The following is a 19,737-nucleotide window of genomic DNA, read 5'->3' on the forward strand; positions in this document are numbered from 1 at the left end:
ATTTTATTGTCTATCCAAATGAAGCTTTAATATTAATAAAATGATTACGAAATTACGAAGTGAAGATTTTATTATTTAAAATTAATTATTTTTATAAGATTAATTTTGAATGCCCTATTCTTTTAAGATAATTCCTATGTCATTTAGTAAAAGCTTGGTTCTCTAACCACATTGCAGTTCTCAACCTGAGTTTATCAACTTTTATTCGTTGCTTTTTATTCAATAAATTTGTTTGTTTTTTTGTTCAGTTCTTACACTATATTCTCTTTCTTTTTTACAAAGAGAATCAATTTGTTTCATTAACGTTTCAAATCAGTTGTGACAAAATAGAGGAGCCAAATGAGAAAAGAAAAGAAGAAACTCTTATTGGATTTTCGAGCAAACAAAAAGTGTTGGTTTGGGCGTGCAATGACAGAAACCCGACATCGGAGGCTTTTAGGCCAAAGCCGAACATGAGTTGCTAATTGAACTTTAATTGGGGGCAAAATCAAACTTTTCTCAAACTCGTTTCAGTTCTTACACAATAATATTATACTACAAAAAAGTCTTTTGTAGGATTCCATTGTAGGATACAAAACACATAAAATACTTGTCGTGGTTACATAAAAGAATTTCCTTGCCGTCTACCTTGACGCCACTGATTCCTTAGGCAATCTTGTCTACCTATTTCTCTTGGTCGGTACAGCTCCCTGGAGAAGTTAAATGATGGATTGGAATCAGCACTGCTCCTTGTGTCCTCACAAGAAAGTGTCATCAATTTCTTATGAAAATATTGTAAATCATCATCAACCACATGTCTTCTCATATTATCTGAAGCAAACCTGAAAATCTTTTGTTTAGCTTTAATAGACTCTGTAGGATTCATGTAGCTTGGTTTTTGAGTATGATTATCTTCTAATGTGGCTGCAACGAGAGTGTTGCTAGACAATGTAGTTGGAGATACGGATGCAGATGAGGTTGATGTTGAGCTCTCGTCATAGACAGACTCAGAACTTGGGGCAGACAATGAACCAGAAGTTTGAGTGGATATAGGAGGTCTTGCGAGAATTCTGGTTGTGACATTGTTCCTTCTTACTTTTAGGGAGTCATGTTCAGAAGAGCTGGAGTGAAAGCTGAAAATGTTGTCTTCACTTTTCCGAGAAAATGATGATGGTTCTGTAATCTCTTCCATCGTCCTGGTTTCCCAGGGCTTGGTTGCCATCCAACGTTCTAGCCAATTCCAATCTTGACGATTCCTATCTAGCCTTTGATTCTTGCGAGAGGCTGGCTGGTTGTTTGCTATCGCATTCGGACTGGCACATGATCTTGACTGCTGAAAATAAGTACTAAACGATTAAACTCAAACATCAAGGAAAAGGATTCTATTTCCACCATTCAACACAACTTTGGCATCAACTTCAATCATGTTTTCAAGCTAGATTACCTGTTTTAAGACAGAGTATGCTATTGCTCTCTCCCTCTTGATTGCACCTTCTTGTCTCATTTGCTGTTTCGCTCTTAGTTCTTCTAAAGTTCCCATACTGTCACACCATCCTTTCTGATAATTGTCAAGATATGTTGTATCAACAACTTGTTATTATCATATACATTAGAAAGAACAGCAACCGATCTAACCTCAGCTTGTTTGGTTGGGTGATCAGTTTGGTTGTGGTATTGATCCATTAGTTTCTGCACAGCTTGTCCTTCTGAAGAAATCACACATTGTGCTCTTACTCGAGCCTGGACCCTAACAAGAGCTTGCATACACCTTAATGTTACAGCAGCTTGCTTTCGGACTTGACGACCACGGAATATAGCTTGAATCCTTACAACAGCTTTCAACGCCCTTAGAGCTCGTCTTGCCTGCGAGCATTTCATCACCTTATTTAAATTTCCCCGGAAAAAGAGAAGCATTTAAAAAGCAGATGAACAAAGTTTCATAAAAAATGTACTCAAATTTCCATTAGATTGAACGTTTGAGCACTGATTACTGGGATTGGTCCAGGAATAGCATTCTTAAAATGAGATGAAATAACGGGAAAACATGATTATGGCCAATTACCAAAAGACTAATTCTTCCTTAAAGACTTTCACAACTCAATTTACCAAAATCATGATGCTTTTTTGCAAAAGAACAATCTACTAAGAAACGTTCTATTTTCCCCTTTTTTATTTTCTTTTATCAACATCAATGCAGAAATAAGCTGAAATTTCATCCATATCTCACAGGATAGACCTTTCTGAAATTTGAACTCGATCGAGTTGATTCCATTCTCCAAATAAAAATCATTCTCCAAATAAAAATTAACAAAGAACAGCAAGGTTAAATATAGAAAAAAAAATTAAATTTCATACAATTCTTAATCTGAATGATAGATATCAAATATAATATAAATAAATTAAATTTGATATTTCATTATTATTATTATTTTATTTTTACATATAACTTACATTTTTTTTTGTAAATGCTAAAATATGAAATGCATTTAAATTTCAAATATTGATGATAATTAACTATATTATAATCTTCGACTTTATATCTCTATAATTTATTGATGTAAAAAGTAACTGGCACAATTTTAGGTATATAGATGATAAATAGATACTACATAGTAAATAACTAAATACATAAATATAAAAATATGAAAAATTATATAAATAAATATGTAAATAAGTAAATAAATAATTTAATAAAAAACTTAAAATATATAATCAATTTATTTGGTGAATAAAATACATATTTAACTTATAATGTAAAAAAAAATATTTAAATAAATTTACTTTGTCAATTTTCAATCTATATGTTGTTATTAATTTTTAATACAATAATCATTATTGATTCTCATTTATATTATTAGCTTTATAAATATCAAATATATTTTAAAATCACATTGCAGGAAAAAGGAACTTGGCGTGATGAATTATGCTTTCTACTGCACTATCACGCCGTTTTATCATTAAATTCATCCCTTCCACCATCACCAAAAGCATTAATCTTTGGATTTCATATTTCTAAACTTTGGGGATTAGGAAATATTAAAATTTATAATAGCTAAATTATTCATCGAATGGAAAATATTTACAGTAGTATCAACTATATAAAGAGAGTGAGGAGCCCATGTACCAAGAAGCCTCGAAATGCAGTCTGGATTCGAATCGCGGCCCATTCTCGCTTCACAGCTCTGAAATCTTTGGGTTGAGCACGAACAACTGTAGCCATTGCTGCAGCGAGCACATCATCTACCATGAAAGATGGACCGGAGGCCTCTGAAGCAGCCACGTGACGCATCTTGAGACCCTTGGATGAGGAGGACCCGAACCCTTCCGATGAGCTCCTCCATAGCCTCCACTTCTTCTTGGTCTTATCTCCAACCTGCTCCTACAAAACCAATTATAAAAAATGAAAACGCAAAAGCAGAAAAAAAAAAAAAAAGAAAAGAAAAAGAGATAGCTAGAAAATGGTGTTCCTAGTTTTTGGATTGAGCAAAATTACCTGATTACTGGGATCTTGAAGCGGTTTGAAAGTTATAAGAGATTTAAACCATTTTCCTGAGGCACCCATTTTTGGAATTGGAAGAAAAGCTTCAATTTGCAGGAAACAGAGCAAGTGCTATTAACAGGTTGAGAGGGAAAGGTGATTTGGAATTTAGGAACCGTTGGGCGTTGTTGGGGTTTGAGCAAAGGGTGAGTGAGCATTTTATTGGGAAAGATAAGGTTTTGAATTTTTGAAATTTAAAAAAAAAGTAATACTATAATAAATTTTCTTAACGGATACATTGACTTTTAGCTTTTGGACTCGGTCCGAACGCTCCTTGTTACAATTTCAAAGGTTGCATAGTTACAGTCGGACAAGTTTAAAAATTTTAAGAATTATAAAATAAAAGTGGTTTTTTTTTTTTCTTACGAGGCCATTTTTCTTAATAAAGGAGGTCGGAACATAAATTGAAAGTACTTTAATTTTAATTCTTATATCTTTTAAAAATATTATGAATTAATTGAATTAAATTTAAAATTTAAAGATCATGATTTTTTTAGTCTTTTTTTTTCTCTTAATTATGATTTATATTATAAAAGAGAGCTAAAAAACAAAATTTTAAAATATTTGATTTCCACATGTAAAAATACTCTTACTGGAAGATTTGTTCATGACAAAAAAAAAAATTAAATAATAATAATAAAAAAGTTTCATGGCCTTGAGTTTCCAATTTTTCTTTATGGTGAAAATGAATCCCTTGAGCTCCAATTTTGGCAAAGCAACCTTATCAACCTTTTTAAAAGCAATAAGAAATACTGCTACATCCTTTTCTTTTTTCTTTTTTTTTTTTTGAAAATTGAATACTACTATTATTACTATACATCCAAAATGAACCGTAAGTTTCAAATATTTTTTATCTTCATTAAATAAAAAAGAAAAAAAAAAGTTTGAATCATAGAGGGTGAGGAGTTAACATTTTTTAGGAGCCATGAACATTGTTGCCTGTTGGGGTCTGCTGGACCTGTCTCTTTCTATGCCAACTTTTTTTTTTCTACAAATTCTATGCTAACCCCAATGAAATTCAAAAATGTTGTGCAAGACATGAAATATCTTATGTCATTACTATCCAATTAAGGAGTAATCAAGTTTCTTCTCTCATCTGACTTTTCATGTTTGGATAACAAGGTATTGCTCATTTATTTTTTCATGTTCAAATATTTGATGTAGGCAATCTTCCTTTCTATATATGCTATTTGTTTATGTACGAAGGAGAGAGGCTTTGGAAATTTATTTGCAATAAAAATTAGACTATTCGAGTTATAAGTACAATTCACAAGCTTTGCATAAAACCATCTCTAATCCAAAAGAATTTCTCAAAACTATTTAGCAAAAAATATAAAATCTTCAAAATGACCTATACAGTCAATGTCAAGAAAAAAAAAAAAAAAAACTAAGAATGTGTTTGTTGCATAAAATTATTTTATGTAACAATTATGATAAAATTATTTTATTTATAAATTAAAATTATTTTTTTGAAGTTTATATAATTTAAATTATTGATTTAATTTTTAAAAATATAATAAAATATATAAATTTAATTTTATAAATTAAAAATAAATATCTTCTCTTTAAAATGATTGAATCACTCTGTACCATAAAAAAATTAATACTCTTTATAATCTTATTTTTTTAAATACAAATTAAATATAAATAAAATAATTATTATCTTATTTTATTTACCATCTTATATATCAAATATAACGTAAATATTCGAAAGAACAACAAATTTTTACTACTTGAAAGACAAAGGCCTAGGGACTAAAAAAAAAGAAAAAGTCTCATTCGGTGATTTTTTTTTGGGTTAATTACAGGACTAATTACTAGCCGAAACCTGGACCCTTGGGCTAACGAGTCCAAGGATGGCATGCCTAGGAGACACGTGAACACTAGGACTTGGTCTGGGAGAAGGAATTGGGCCACAAGTAAGCGAAGGAAGTCCTTGCTTGGCCCTTGGTGATAAATTGACCAGTTCAAGTGCCTTGAATTGAAGCTGTACCGGGTAGTCTCCGACGAAACCAATGCGAGGACCCACCCCTCTACTCCATTTGTACATCACAGCCTTTGGCTTCCCCAAATCATACGGCGCAGATTTGTCAACTAAGCTGTTTCCGTCACCATTTTCTTCATTGTGATGATCTTTTACAACGGAATTCTCTTTGGCATGAATTGGATCGGTGTTATAATTAGTAGACGAAATATTTTCAGTAGTTTCTTTAGCAGATTCTGGTAATTTCATTCCTTGTGAATTGTAACTTCTCCGGGATATCATCATCTATTGGATATTTCTGCAGAAAAAAAATAAATGAAAATCCTAACGCAAGAGCAGCAACAAAAACGTCTTGATATAATGGTGGCGGAGGGTCAATCAAAGGAAGCCGAAGAGCTACCAAGTTACCTTAACATTTGCCAAGTCGACATGATGTTCCTCCAAGAAAGTGCATAATTCCATGAAACTCTCTTCTGTCGGGCGATAATGACCACTGTAGGCCCAGAAAGCCTGAAAGAAAACAAAAATCAAAATAAAAAAGTTTTCACAATCTATATATTAAAGAAAAATTGATACTCCTATATAATATGATTGTGCATGCATGCGTGCAACGGTGCAAGTATTATTTACGCTTTGATAAGAATAAAGCTAGCTAGCAACATACATCGAGAGTCCCATGACGAACAACCAATCTGCCAGATGCAATGGTGGCTCCCCCAGCTAGGAAACTCGAGTGCTGAAAGAGACCTTTCTCTTTCTGCCCAACGTACAGAATTCTTGATGTACTAAGAACAAATATCCACTTGGTTCCTTCTATAGTGTTAACTGGAGCTTTGCTTTGTTTGTAAATCAGCTTCCCTTTCTCCAGAATAACTTCGTATGCTTCCCTTTCTTTCTGCAAAACCAAAAAATATATCACAAGCACTGAAAACACACTCCCCAATAGGCTTCATTTGGATTCAACTGAAGCTCTAATGAGATCTAGTTGAAGCATTACACTGGACTGATGAAGTGTTTGGAAAGCAAAGCCCAGTGCGTTTCATGCTTTTCAATTGCACTGGAGGCTTAAAAACTGATTATACCTTCAGGCTTCAGTGAAAACATTTCACTCTCACCGCAGCATTCTTCCCTTTATTACCCATGCTCCTTCCTTTTTTTTGTTTTTTTAATACCCTTAAGATTACAGTGCAGGAACGAAAATTTCCCTGTCACTTCATGCTTTGTTTTTGTCCTTTTTATTATTTATTTGTTTTATTGGTTATTTTAGTTTTTTACTTAAATATTTTCAAAAATATCATTATGATTATTTAATAAATCATTTATATAATTAATAAATTAATTAATAAAATAACAAGCTAAATATTTTTTAATTGTAAAACATTATTATTAATTTTTAATAAATTTATTATTTATTATAAAAATTAATTCATAAATGTAAAAACTATACTATAAATTTTATTACACAAGCTTTTATCTAATATCCTTAATAATCATTTCTTTTCATTACATTTCATTTCATTGCTATAATTGTGTTTATATCAAAATACATATATCATAATTGATTTTAATCTTACAGTTATAATATCAAATCTCATTATTATAATAATTAATTTCATTTCTATCATTATTTTCAATTTCATTAAAATTAATTTTATCGTTCATCCAAATAAACCCTAAAGCCAATTTACAAAAGAACAATATTTTCGAGTCATTGCCTACTTGGTTTTGGAATCCTGAAAGTACCCACAATTCTTCATATAAAAAAAATCTTTTCTAAACTTAAAAAGTTTATTATGCAAATCAGTGTTATTGTCCTGAATAATGAAGGAGAAAGGCCCCTTGTTGCCTTGAATAAAAGGAAACAGCTGCCTGGCATGCCATTTCTTTCAATTAGAATAGACCACCAACGTAGAAGGCAAGTGCAATGGCAAGTTGCCCTTACCGGTCCGAGATATTTGATGCATTGACGCTGTAGATCGGTCCTTGGGCATTTGTCAAGATTAAATTCTTTGCCATCTCCAACATCCAACCTTCATTATCATATGGAAATGCAACTAACTCTTGAAACGAGTCAAAGAAAAAGGAAAAACTGTGAATAAAGATTTTGGTAATATATATTTACCAGTATAAGAAGGGTTGAGAACTCCCACTCTCAAACCAAACATCATAGTACAAATGTAGATTGTGACCGTAACGATCGCGTGGATCAATCTGCATGCAAAATATTGTCTAATAAAGATAGATCATCATATGAATAATCAAACTTAAGTCAACTTACTTAATCAAATCCATGTTAAAAGTCGTGAATAATATTGGAAGAATTAATGGATTATTAATTCAAAGTAGAAATTAGTGAGCAATACTCCAAGCGTTTTCTTACAGCTTCAAGCCAGCGTCGTGAAGCCAACTGCTGACCTTTCGCGTCCTTTGACAACCCTTTCCCAATCTATACAAATTTGGAAGTGAATATCAGTTTGCGGCAACAAGCAGGTTAATGTAGACATTTTTCTTGACAATAATCTCTATCTTTAAAAGAGAAATAGATTTGGTCTAAAAGTTGAAACATGTCACAGCAAAATTAAGAATGTCTGAACATTTTCAGAAATCCTTGTCAAGTTAAATAAAAAACTCATGACATTAAACAAAAAAAAAAAAAAAAAGAATACATACATACCTTGGCCGCTCTTGTCCGAGCTCGTGCCCATCAAGAAACAGCTGCTTCTGATTTATTAGAATTAAAGAATGATACAGAACTCCGTCTAAGAGCTGCAGATTCTAATGCCTTCCACCTGAAGAAACCAAAAAAGGGATTGAATCATGAACAGTGACCCAAAAGAACAAATTTTGCTGGCAACATTATTCCTGAAAATTTTATTGGAAGAAAGAAAATGATAGTAATTAAGAGAACAAACCAGAGCTCTTCAACAACAACAGCACAATCTGCAAGGTTTCTTCGTGTCTGGTAACTCTTGTAAAATTTTTGCAGCTTAGTTGCAGCTGCATGAAGCTCGCTAGCAGGCCTAGAACACAGAAACTTTGCCTGTTGTGATGAGGAAAATGTGATTGAATCTGCTTTGTTTATTAATTCATGATCATTTCCACCACCTAAATCAGAAATCCTCCGGTTGATATCCGGTGCTGAAACAATCGTTTTGAGCTCTAGCTTCCGGGATTTCTTTTTCTTGAAGTTTATAGTCTCAACAACAAGGACATTAACTTTTTCATGATCAGATTCATCAGTATAATTCTCCAAATCCCTTTTCTTGAAACTGCTGGTTCTCAATGCTGCCTTCCCCTTCCTGATCTTATCAAAACCATAATCTCTGCGGCTTCTACAAAACGAATTGACCATAAAAAGAATCTATCATCAGAAATTGCAAGCCATAACAATCAAGAAGGAAGAATCTTAATCAATCTTATTACCTGATGAAAGCAGAAAATTAAACCAGTATCTACACTCTCTAATAAAACAATTAATACTAAGTAATTAGTATAAAATGTTGAGTTCATGAGTGTTCTTAACATGACTGAGACCTCCTTTGTATGTAGTACTGCAAAGATTTTAGTTTACTAAAATATCCGTGCATGTTACCTTCAAATATATATGTAAGACGGTAAGAGATAATATGACCGAAAATGTGAACCGTTTTTGAAATCTTTGTCCCCATAAAAGGGAGCTGTTTCTTCTGAAAGCTTTGTCCCCTAGAAACCTGGTTGTCTGAAAAGAAAAATACATAACACGAGTTGTGTGAAAAATGAAGACTTCGAACTTTCCAAAATATTTCCATCAATTGTACTTTCTTTGCAAACCAAAGCTGACATGTACAAGTGTAGGCCCTTCCTGTTGCTGTTCTATTTCTTTTTTTTTACGAAAATAAATATGAGATGAATAAATTATTAATTTTTAATATTAAAATAAAATATATCATATTTGATAATTTAAAATAAATAATTATAAATCAAATATTCGATATAATTTTAATAAAAATTTACTGATAAAACATAAATTTAAAATTTTTTTATTGAAGAATATAAATTTTAACCAATTGATTTAATTGCATGATAGTATCGATGTTCTAATTAAATTAGTAATCGCTGTTCTTAGTAAATTAGTAAGATGTTATCCTTTTCTTTTTCTAAAGAGATAGAGAGAGAGAGAGTTAGTCAAATAGCCTGCTCGTCTGTTTTTTCGGTCGTCCAAAAAGTGAAGACTAGCTTCTGATGATATCTTTTGATCATGTAATGATTTGCTAACTTGGTCGGATTTCATGGATTCTTCTTTGATTTAGAGCGTACGTAAGAGAACAGAAACTTAGAAAATATATTGAAGAGAAAAGGGGAAGGTAAGAAAATTTGGATAAAATTTACATTAAATTTTATAGATAAAATTAGTGAAGTTTTTTATTAAAAATGAGTAAATAAAATTTTAATAAAAAATAAAAAAATAATAATTTGATAGAATTTAATATAAAAATTAATAACATGTAAAAAAAATTATTTAAATTTAATGATAAAAATTTTATCAACATTTTTATTGAAAATATTTATTTAATAAATATATTAAAATATATTATATATTTTAAAAATTTTACCTACTTAATTTATATGATAAAATTTTCTAATAGATCAATTTTAATTTTAATTTTTTATTTACTCATTTATAATAAAAATTTTTACAAATTTCTATTATAAAATTTTACACAAATTAAAAAAAAACACACACGTGGTGAGTCTATCGAGTACCGCCCAACACTTTCACACACTTGAAGGACAGTGCTCAAATATAAAATTTGTCGTCATTCATGCATGCGGAACATGCCACACTCAAAAACCCACGGGAAAGAAATGCTTATCATGACTACGAAAGGATTTATTTTCTTCGTCTTAAAGTTCATATATATTTTAGTTAATTATTTTAATATTATTAATTTTCATAAAATTAAAAAAAATTTATCTTTAATATATTTAATATTAAATTTTCATAATTTTTAATATTAACAAGTAAAGAAATCATAAAAAATAACTTTAAAATATAAAAAATTAATAATTTTAAAATATCTTTAAAAAAAGATGAATTAAAAAATTGAAATGGAGGAAATATATATTTTGATCTGATGCGAAGAGGGAAGAAAATGTTATTTTCTTCTTTAACGTTAGTTACCAGCAGCAAAGAGAGATTATGTGTGTGATTCACAAAAGCTTGAAATGTCACTGACAAACTATCTTAATAAATTTATAAAAATAATTTTTTATAAATTTATTAATTTTGATATAAGTGCAAAGAGAAAATATATTCAATGAAATTTATAAATCTTTTACAGCTAAAAAAATATTATAATTTTTTTTCTCTCAAATTAATTAGAACCGATCTCTTTTTCTCTCATTTTTTGTCTTTTAACCTAAATTTAGTATTGATTTCACATTTTAACATTCTTTAAATTATCTATAAATGTAAGGATCGAATCATGTATTTGATGGCAATATTAATGGGATAAGATTTACATTAAATTTTTAAATGAAATTTATGAAATTTTTAATTTTTTAATTTTTTACTAAAAAATTCAAATTGATAGAATTTAATATAAATATCAATAATATGTAAAAAAATTATTACAAATGTTGTTATAATTCAAATTTGATTATATTTATTTAATAATAAAAATTTTGTTAATATTTTTATTAAAAATATCTATCTAAAAAATATATCAAAATTTATTAAAATTTTTAAAATTTTTAAAATTTAATTTATATAACGAGGTCTTTAAATATATTGATTTTAATTTAATTATTTTTAATAAAATTTTTTATATAATTTATCAAAAAAATTCATTTAAATCTTTATCATATTAATGTTGCCAAATTTAACTTTAAAAAAACAAATGGTGGCCAAAAATATGTTTCCTTGAATTGTAACAAAGCAGCAAAAGTCAGCTTTGCAATATATTCATTGGGTTAAGAGACAAAGAAATTTCTTGGAAGTTTGAAACTGAAAGGATTGGATTTTCCACGCGCTTTCGTAGACATTTGGACCCCTTACCAAATTAATCTGTCCTTTTGACTTCTTCAACCTGGGCCATGACACTTTTTCCTGTTTGGATACAAATAAATGAAGAAAAAAAAAAAACAAATATATATATATATACTTCTTATTTGAATAATTAAAATTAATAAAAAAAATTTATTAATCATTATTCGGATAAATAATAAAAAATAAATAATTTATTATAATATATTTTTTAATTATAACTTTTTATAAAGTAATATATAATATACATATATATTTTTATATTACTTAATTTGTATAAACAAATTTTTTTAAATAAAATTAAACATATTTAATATGATAAAATATATTAATTAGTTATCAATTTACTTTAATTTTATTTTAATTCAATCTTTTAATTTATTCTAATAATAATTTGATTTATTTTATTGTTAAGATTTAAAAATTATAAAATATTTATAAATTATGATGTTATATAAAATATTTATAAAAAAATTAATTTTATAAAAAATATCGATCATATAATCAAATCTAATATCATAATAAAAATATAAATATAATAATTTTGTTTATAAAAATAAATTTTTTTAATTTTTTTTCTTAACTTTTTTTCAAAATTAATGTATTAAAAAAATAAGAATTATAAGAAAACCAAAAAATATTGATTGTTCTCCTCTTTTATTTTTATAAATTAAAAATTTATTCAAACAAATTTTTTTTTCTATTTTTATTATTTTTCTTTATTTTTATTATTTTTCTTTATTTTTTTCATTTTTTCTTTTCCTTCAATCCAAAAATAGTGTTAGGTTTTCTTTTTTCGACGAATCAAAGAAAATCAGGAGATTCATGGGATCTCCGCCGAAAAAAAAAAAAAAAAAAACTGCCGAAAATTTGTGAAAGTTTCGCTTGAGGGTCAAAACTGCTCGTGGTGTTTCCATTTTAAAGATGTTCCAAGCTGCCAATTACTATTGTTCATTGCATTCTTCATTGACTCATAACTCATCATGACACCGTTTTGTCCTATGAATTTTCATCATTTTATAATTATTTATATTTAAGATTTATTTAGGCAAAAAATGAAATTAATTTTGATGATATTAAAAATACTAATAAAAATAACATTAATTATTGTAACGATAATATTAATATTAATAATAAGATATATATTTAAATATTATAATAATAATAATGAAGTAAATTTATTAAAAAATAATTATTAAAAACATTAGAGTAAAAATTATATTAACAAAAAAATTAAATTATTTAATATTTATAAAATTAATTAGAATTTTATTTATTAATTAATTTATTATATAGTAAATAAAACTTTGTTGTTATAATAAATTAATAAATTTATTTTATAATTTTTACATAAAAATAAAAAATTAAAGTATACAAATATTTTATCTTTGCAATATAAATAAAAGACAAAAAAAAGTCTAATACATTTTTCAACTGGAGTTAAATCCTCCGATGAAAAAAAATAAAAAGAGAAAAATGTGAGGCAACTTTGACATCCGAACGAATGTTAAACCGTAATGAGCACAAATTTTCTCGGGTGAGGTGCAGTTGAAACCAAATTGGGCCAAAAGTCAAACTTACAAGAAAAGTCTAACAAAGAAAATATTACTTATAAACTTCAAATATAATACAATGATATTATATGAAATAATATAAAAAAATTATATATATATATTTTAAAAAATATATTTTATATTTATTCGTGTCGATATAAATTTTGATATGATATAATTTATATCATATATATATATTATTTTATCTAAACATATAACATGATATGAATAATATATTTAATTTAATATTATCATATAAGTACATGTTTAACACATTTGTATATTTATTTTAATTTAATATAACATGTAAAAATTATTTTAATTTTTAATTTTTTAATTATGATATTTAATTAACTATTTAATATTATATAAAAATTATTTTAAACATTTAATTATGATACCCATTTAATAATTATTATAAAATTATTTTTATTTTAATAATATAAATACGATATAAATATTAATATTAGTTCTATATATTATTATTTTATTCTTTAATCTTTAATAATTTATCATGTTAAATTTGATATTAAAAATTAATATAGTTATATAATATAAATTAAAAAACTATATTAAATACATATTAAATAAATATTAAAATTTTTATTTTTTAATACGTTAGTACTTTTTATATTATTAATATGTCAAATTTATTAAGTTGTAAATAATAAATAGTTTATAATTATTTATTATTTTAGTTATATTTTTATATATATTTGTGTTAATCATGTCAATTTGTATATATCCGTATTAATTATACTTATTTATATATATTTATATTACTTATATTTATTCGTATTATATTTAAATAAATTTATTATTCATGTTAATCACATTGTATCACTTGTAATACGTATATTAAATGTGTCATATTTATATTTAAAATTAAAATATATTTTATAATTTATATCATATTTATATTTTAATAATTTATATCATTATACTATCAAATATGACAAAAAATAAGATAAATTGTCGTGTCAATATCACCCATTTCCAGCAAAAAAAAAAAAAAGGTAAATAAAAGGTAGAATTATCAAATGGGCTTTTATTTTCCCTAAGCCTAATTCCAGACACCAATGTGAGAGATATAGCCCAGTTAAAATAACCCAGTTCAGCATTTCAATTGTGAAATCCTATCTTCCACGTCATCAGGGATGGGGGCCCCACATAAACCTACAGTCAGATGCATCTGCATGACTGCGTCCAATTTGATGGAGAAGATCTTAATCATAAGTTCCTAAACTACCTCAAACTCGGTTAAGGTTTCCTGTTTGAATCATTGTCAGATCAAATGTCTGTACCAAAACAACATCCAAAAGACTCTGTCTCAGGTACCATGATTTGGTCTAAATTTCTTCGTATCTCTTGTCTTTTTTTCTTCTTTTTGTTGAACTTATTATGCCTAATTGTTGCAGTACTTATGTCAAATTTTGTGTAAATATATACTTTGATCTGTGAATATTTAGCGTTTTGTAGAAAGATGGTTTTTTCTAGTAAAAATCTTAGCTTTCTGGGTCACTCTAATCTTCGATAACTATAATTCTTTCCCTGGGAACTACTATTTATTTATGACCATTAACTTGGGTGGGAAAGAAATGTGAACTCTTTGCTTGTGGCAGTTTCCATTGAAGCAAATGAAGGCTTAATTTTTTTTTTTTTTTCATTCATGATTTAGACTTGTTCATTCTAGCTTTGGAGGTAAATATAGTGGCAATTTAATGGGTTTTTTTTTTTCTTTTGTATTTTGATCTGAAAGACAAAGATGTTAAAGCACCTAATATAATTGAGAGAGTTAAGGAAGAGATTGAGGCAATAATCCACACTGATAAAAGCCCACACCATCACAAAGAAACACATGGAAGGAGCAATGATATCGATGAGGACACCTCTGTAGGTGATGTTAAAGGCCCAAATGTGTTTGAAAGAGTGAAGGAAGAAGTGGAGGCCATTGTTGGAGCAATTCATCCTAAGAAAGAATCTAAAGGATCATAACTCATCTTCAAAGTAAGAGGGGGGTTGAGACTTTTATCATGAAAAAGATATCGTAAAATTTTCTTTAGATGAAGATGGTATCGCAGAAGTTAATGTATACTTTTATGATGTTTAATTGCTTTAATTTGTTTACTCAACTGAGATTATTTGAAATGTAGTCCTTGTTTGCATTGTAGAATTTGATTCTTGTGTTTTGACAAGTAACTTGTCTTTTAGTTTGAAATTCTTTATCTTAATAGTGCCCAATTGTTCTTTGATAGAGTCCATGTGACCCAATTTGCTTATAGTAGTCATTAGCATCTAACCTACTAACTAGATTAAAGATTGTATGATGTAGTTGTAACATTAACAGACATCTCAAAATCCCAAATTTAACTAGGGGATGAACTTGTTAAAGTCACATAACAGAAGATCTGATTTTACCAGTGTTAAAACACGAAAATCATAAAAGTGTGGCGATCACTGTGCTAGAGTTTTTAATAAAATGCATATGTTTTTAACATATGAAAGATTGGAAATAAAAGATGAGTGGTGTGATAGCCATTTTTTTTGGTTCAGTTAGATGAGGCATATTAATTCGAGTTTTAGTTAATTACTAACTCTTACTTATACATGTCATAAACTCAAAACTTCATTTTCCTGTTTGATTTGCACTGCAGTTGCATCTCAAAATATATCAGACTCCATAAACCTGAGCTTACTGATCTTTAATCATTGAGCCAATCCTTTGTTTGGTTATTATTGCACATGCATACACCTGAGGACTTCTTTTGAGTACCAAGAAGTTGTTAAGACTACTGATGTAATACGAAATTGTAGTAACATTTAGCTCAAATGTATAATAGTTCTCTGCATTTAGTTCTGATATTATTATTTTCATTTTTATAGTTATGGTCATTGCCGCTAAAAACTTCTATGCCATAGATTCTGCCTTCAAATAAGGCAATATCACTCGGATATAGTAAGACATCTCTGTTGTGTTAGACACAGTTAAGGATATGATCATTGTCTTGTTGGATGGTATAATTGTAGATTTAGAAATATATCTCTATCCAGGTGGTCTTTCTTCTTCTTCTTTTTTTTTTTTTTTTTGGGGGGGGGGGGGGGGGGGCTTTCAGACAGGTGGCCTTCTTATGTTTGCAAATAATTCAGATAATGAGAAATAAGGCTTGCAGAAATAGTAGTTAGCAATCAAATGTCTAAGAAATTTTATCAGATCCTTGATTTCTCTGGTGAATTTTGTTTATCAGTTTTGTAATATTTGTTGGGAGTTTAACCCCATGTCCAAACGTTATCATTTTTAGAAATGGTAATGAAACGCAGCAAATAGTGCAAACCGGTTAAGAAAATCAGCTGCTTCTTTCAACTCAGTCATGAGCAGGTCTACAGCGTTTTAGTATCGCCTTGCACTTTTCCGATCCAGCAAACAACTCAAAGTTAATTTTTTGGACAAAAAGAAAAGGCAATCTGGTATTTGGTTGTATATGGCTGTAGAGAAGTCTGCAAATTTATAGTCAAATAGGATTTGGAGCACCCAGATTAGTTCATCTATTCATGAGATCATAGCCATAAAACATTATTGGATGTTTCAATAAGAATATAATGATTCTACTTACAAAGCAGAGATAAATTCTATAACTTCGAGGGACCCACTGAACTACTAAACTAGGCAGGCGCTATACTAGTATAGACACTGTTTGTAGTAAAGCTCAGATTTGGAAACACTCGCCAAGAATGGTTAAATAAAACGTCAAGAGCATTTAAATTTTGAGAGATGTTACTCAGACAATCAACAAAAGAATGATTAAGCACAGCCTTTCATCTTAATAATATCAGCTCAGTTGCACCTAATCCAGATTTATCTTTAAGATGGGGTGAATGCTGCAGACTGTAGAAATAGAATGCATCTTCTTTTAGATATTTGGAATATGTTGAGAATGATGACTGATCTCAAAGCACTTCTTCTTAATTTCTACTCTCCTGACTTGGAAGTCTGCAAATGCAAGATACCATTAGAAACTGCATGGCTACTAAGACGAGTCAAAGTTGACGTCCATGCTTTTGGGTGTGCTTGGTGAAAATGAATGATAAAAGATTACTCCAAGCTCTGAGCATGGTTTTTTTTTTTAAACAATTAGCTGTATATAACAATAATAGTAAAGTTTTCCTCACTATAATTCAAGTTTTATTTGTGTTTTGCATGGACAAAGTGGTGTTTAATGTGGGAGGATCTGCAATAGCCAAGATGCTTAAGAGCAGAGACTTGTCTTTATACTCCAGTGATAATTGAGAAATCAGCAGTGCTCTCTCTCACTTTATTATATAGATAAAGATACTGACTGGTTACTGGTGATAGTACAGTACTGTGAAAGATCATGTCACTGTAGTCAGACACAAATCCATAGAAAACATGGAAAAAAACATTTGTTGTTTAGGGTTCCTGCTTTCATTGATGATTATTTGAACTTATCTTTTGAAAGTTTCCGGCCCCCAGCCCTTCATTGTGGGAAAAATTTCTCCGCAGCAGAGCCTACTGCCCTGACAATCAGCTAAAGAGTTTAGAGAGCTACAGTGGTACATTGGGTGGTGCAATCAAGATTTCTTTATTTCGAGCTTTGCTTCCCTGGCTCAGTTTCACAGCTATCACCTCAAAGTTTAATATTCAGATATAACATTGAATGAATGGCATCGCTCCTTAAGATATTTGCATGCTTACAGGGTAGTTCCTGGTGCTGTTTCAAAAATAGAAGACTTGAAATGAAATAAGATAGTGATACTATCTGGTAGGATTTACTACTCCCTTTTAAATGTGCATATCTAGATATCTAAACAAGAATCAGGGACCACCAAAATTTCTTAATTGCCATCTTGGCTGATATTCCAAATGGACGATGAAGATTTGATCAAGGGTAGATTAGCCGGTGTGCTCCCCACCAACCAACCCGTGAAAAGTTGACCCCAAGTAGTAAATTTTTTAACCAACTCATTTAAAATTGCTGCAGTCCTGATTGCCTCAGACTTTAATGCTTTTCTTTACATAAATGGGACTCTGCCACTGGATTTTTCTACCCTTAATAGGAATGAAACTATCAGAAGTAAAAAGGCCCTGCAGTCAAGGCAAAGCTAACATTTCTTTTGATTTATAGGTCTCTTAGACCCAAAAGAGGCAGCTGTTATTCGGGGCTAATGCACCACCTCAAAAAGTACTATATTAGTAGATTGATCTGAAGAGATCGGAGAGAGACGTTAGCTTGCGCGGAGAAGCAAGACTGCGAGAGGTCAAGAGGCTACAAGGGGAAAGAGAGAGAAACAGATTAACCAAAAGGCTTTCAAGTTGAGTTGTCAAATGGGGAGTGAAATTGCTGGCGCTTTTAACCATATGACCAGAAACCAGAATCACTTGCTTGTGAAGCAATATCTCCATGCCAATACAAGATAAGGATGAGTAGAGAAAAATCCAAGAAATACTAGAGGCTTTAGCTTTGCTCTTTTACATTGGGAAATGCGATTTCTGTTTGCCAGGCTTTTCTCGCCACCTTATATTCCAACAGTCATGCATGGCCTCTTAAACTGTGCAAGCACTTAATTTCTCTAGCTCCCTTGATCTCTCACATTGCATTCATAATTAGTCAATCAACATCACCATTTGAGGTTTTGAAGAAATGGAGGGAAGATTGTTTTGTTTCCTGTTAGCTCTTCAAATAGTAAGCTGGACTTCTGCAACAAGCATGCCTTTAGCACCAAATGATGGTTTTGGTGTTCATCAACCAGGTTAGCTAAGCTACTTGCCTGCCTTCGCTTTCTTATATAATCATCATGAGCAAAACGGTCCACTTTTTTCATTTCACTGATTATGTCTGTTAAGTTACTTTAATTAGTCTTTTACCACCATGTCATCACTTTTGACATTAATCCTCTTGCAACAAGAAAATTCTCTTTCCCACTTGCTATCTTCAACAGTCTCTTGCCTTTGACACCACTATTTGGCTAGGAAGTATCCACACTTTTTCTCAACCATCAGTTCAGCTTTCCCTCTGATATCTTTACCTTTTCTAGATGACACCTTGATGATTCTCCCCTCTTTAGTTATTTTTGTTTGTTGTATGATGAGTTCAATAGCATCCAAAATTGCTGTATTAATCCACCTTAATTTTGATCAATCACAGGCCATAGTCCACAGTCTTTACAAGTTTCCTTGGGCCCAAGTTCAAGCTCAAAAGAAATCTCGTTGCAGAGTTTTAAAAGCAAGGAAGGAATGTCTGCCACCATAAATAAAGAAGCAAATGCTGAAGTGGATAGCAAACTGGGTATAGGGTCAAGTCCTCCAAGCTGTGAACACAAATGCTATGGCTGCATCCCATGTGAAGCCATTCAAGTGCCTACTACAACTAAGCGCAGCCATGTGGGTCTGCAGTATGCAAATTATGAGCCTGAGAGTTGGAAATGCAAGTGTGGTCCTTCCCTTTACAGCCCATGAACTAAACCTCAGTTGCCTTGATACAATTAGCTGCTCACTGCTCAGAGCTCACCAAATTCTCTTTTTCAGTTTGATTAAGACCATTTCTTATCCATTTGTACAAAAACTAAATTCAACTTGTTGTAGGCTTTGTTGCAATGCTCTAGTTAGTGTATGGAAAATCATTTTTAGCTACAGGAATGTGTT

General features: G+C 29.7%; 2 protein-coding genes and 2 pseudogenes across 5 annotated transcripts; 2 read left to right on the forward strand and 2 right to left on the reverse strand.

The window, feature by feature from the left end:
* Window positions 1-483: 483 nt before the first annotated feature.
* Window positions 484-3,674, reverse strand: LOC111318613 (protein IQ-DOMAIN 8-like). 3 transcript variants are annotated; one of them, XM_089755182.1, is made up of 5 exons: window positions 3,473-3,674; window positions 3,104-3,352; window positions 1,615-1,842; window positions 1,424-1,537; window positions 484-1,312 (listed from the first exon to the last, which is right to left on the reverse strand). In XM_089755182.1, exons 1-5 carry the CDS (start codon window positions 3,539-3,541, stop codon window positions 599-601), a joined length of 1,374 nt encoding a protein of 457 aa, XP_089611308.1. In that variant the 5' UTR covers window positions 3,542-3,674; the 3' UTR covers window positions 484-598. The 3 variants fall into 3 exon arrangements, with proteins under 3 accessions (XP_089611308.1, XP_022777223.2, XP_022777224.2); XM_022921488.2 differs by having other exon boundaries at window positions 3,104-3,358; XM_022921489.2 differs by having other exon boundaries at window positions 484-1,309; window positions 3,104-3,358; window positions 3,473-3,673.
* Window positions 3,675-5,444: 1,770 nt separating this feature from the next.
* Window positions 5,445-8,879, reverse strand: LOC111318614 (IQ domain-containing protein IQM1-like; annotated as a pseudogene).
* A 5,400-nt stretch (window positions 8,880-14,279) lies between these two features.
* On the forward strand, window positions 14,280-15,308 carry LOC149511260 (uncharacterized; annotated as a pseudogene). Its single transcript, XR_016334063.1, has 2 exons — window positions 14,280-14,413; window positions 14,839-15,308. The product of XR_016334063.1 is annotated as an uncharacterized LOC149511260 (transcript).
* LOC111274651 (EPIDERMAL PATTERNING FACTOR-like protein) lies at window positions 14,312-19,725 on the forward strand. The gene is made up of 3 exons (XM_022859434.2): window positions 14,312-14,413; window positions 18,221-18,845; window positions 19,241-19,725. The coding sequence occupies exons 2-3, from the start codon at window positions 18,737-18,739 to the stop codon at window positions 19,549-19,551; spliced, it is 420 nt and encodes a 139-aa protein (XP_022715169.2). The 5' UTR covers window positions 14,312-14,413; window positions 18,221-18,736; the 3' UTR covers window positions 19,552-19,725.
* Window positions 19,726-19,737: the final 12 nt, after the last annotated feature.

This window comes from Durio zibethinus, chromosome 26 (assembly GCF_047325235.1).
Source record: "Durio zibethinus cultivar Kanyao isolate XHJ-2024 chromosome 26, ASM4732523v1, whole genome shotgun sequence".
Lineage (NCBI taxonomy): Eukaryota > Viridiplantae > Streptophyta > Magnoliopsida > Malvales > Malvaceae > Durio > Durio zibethinus.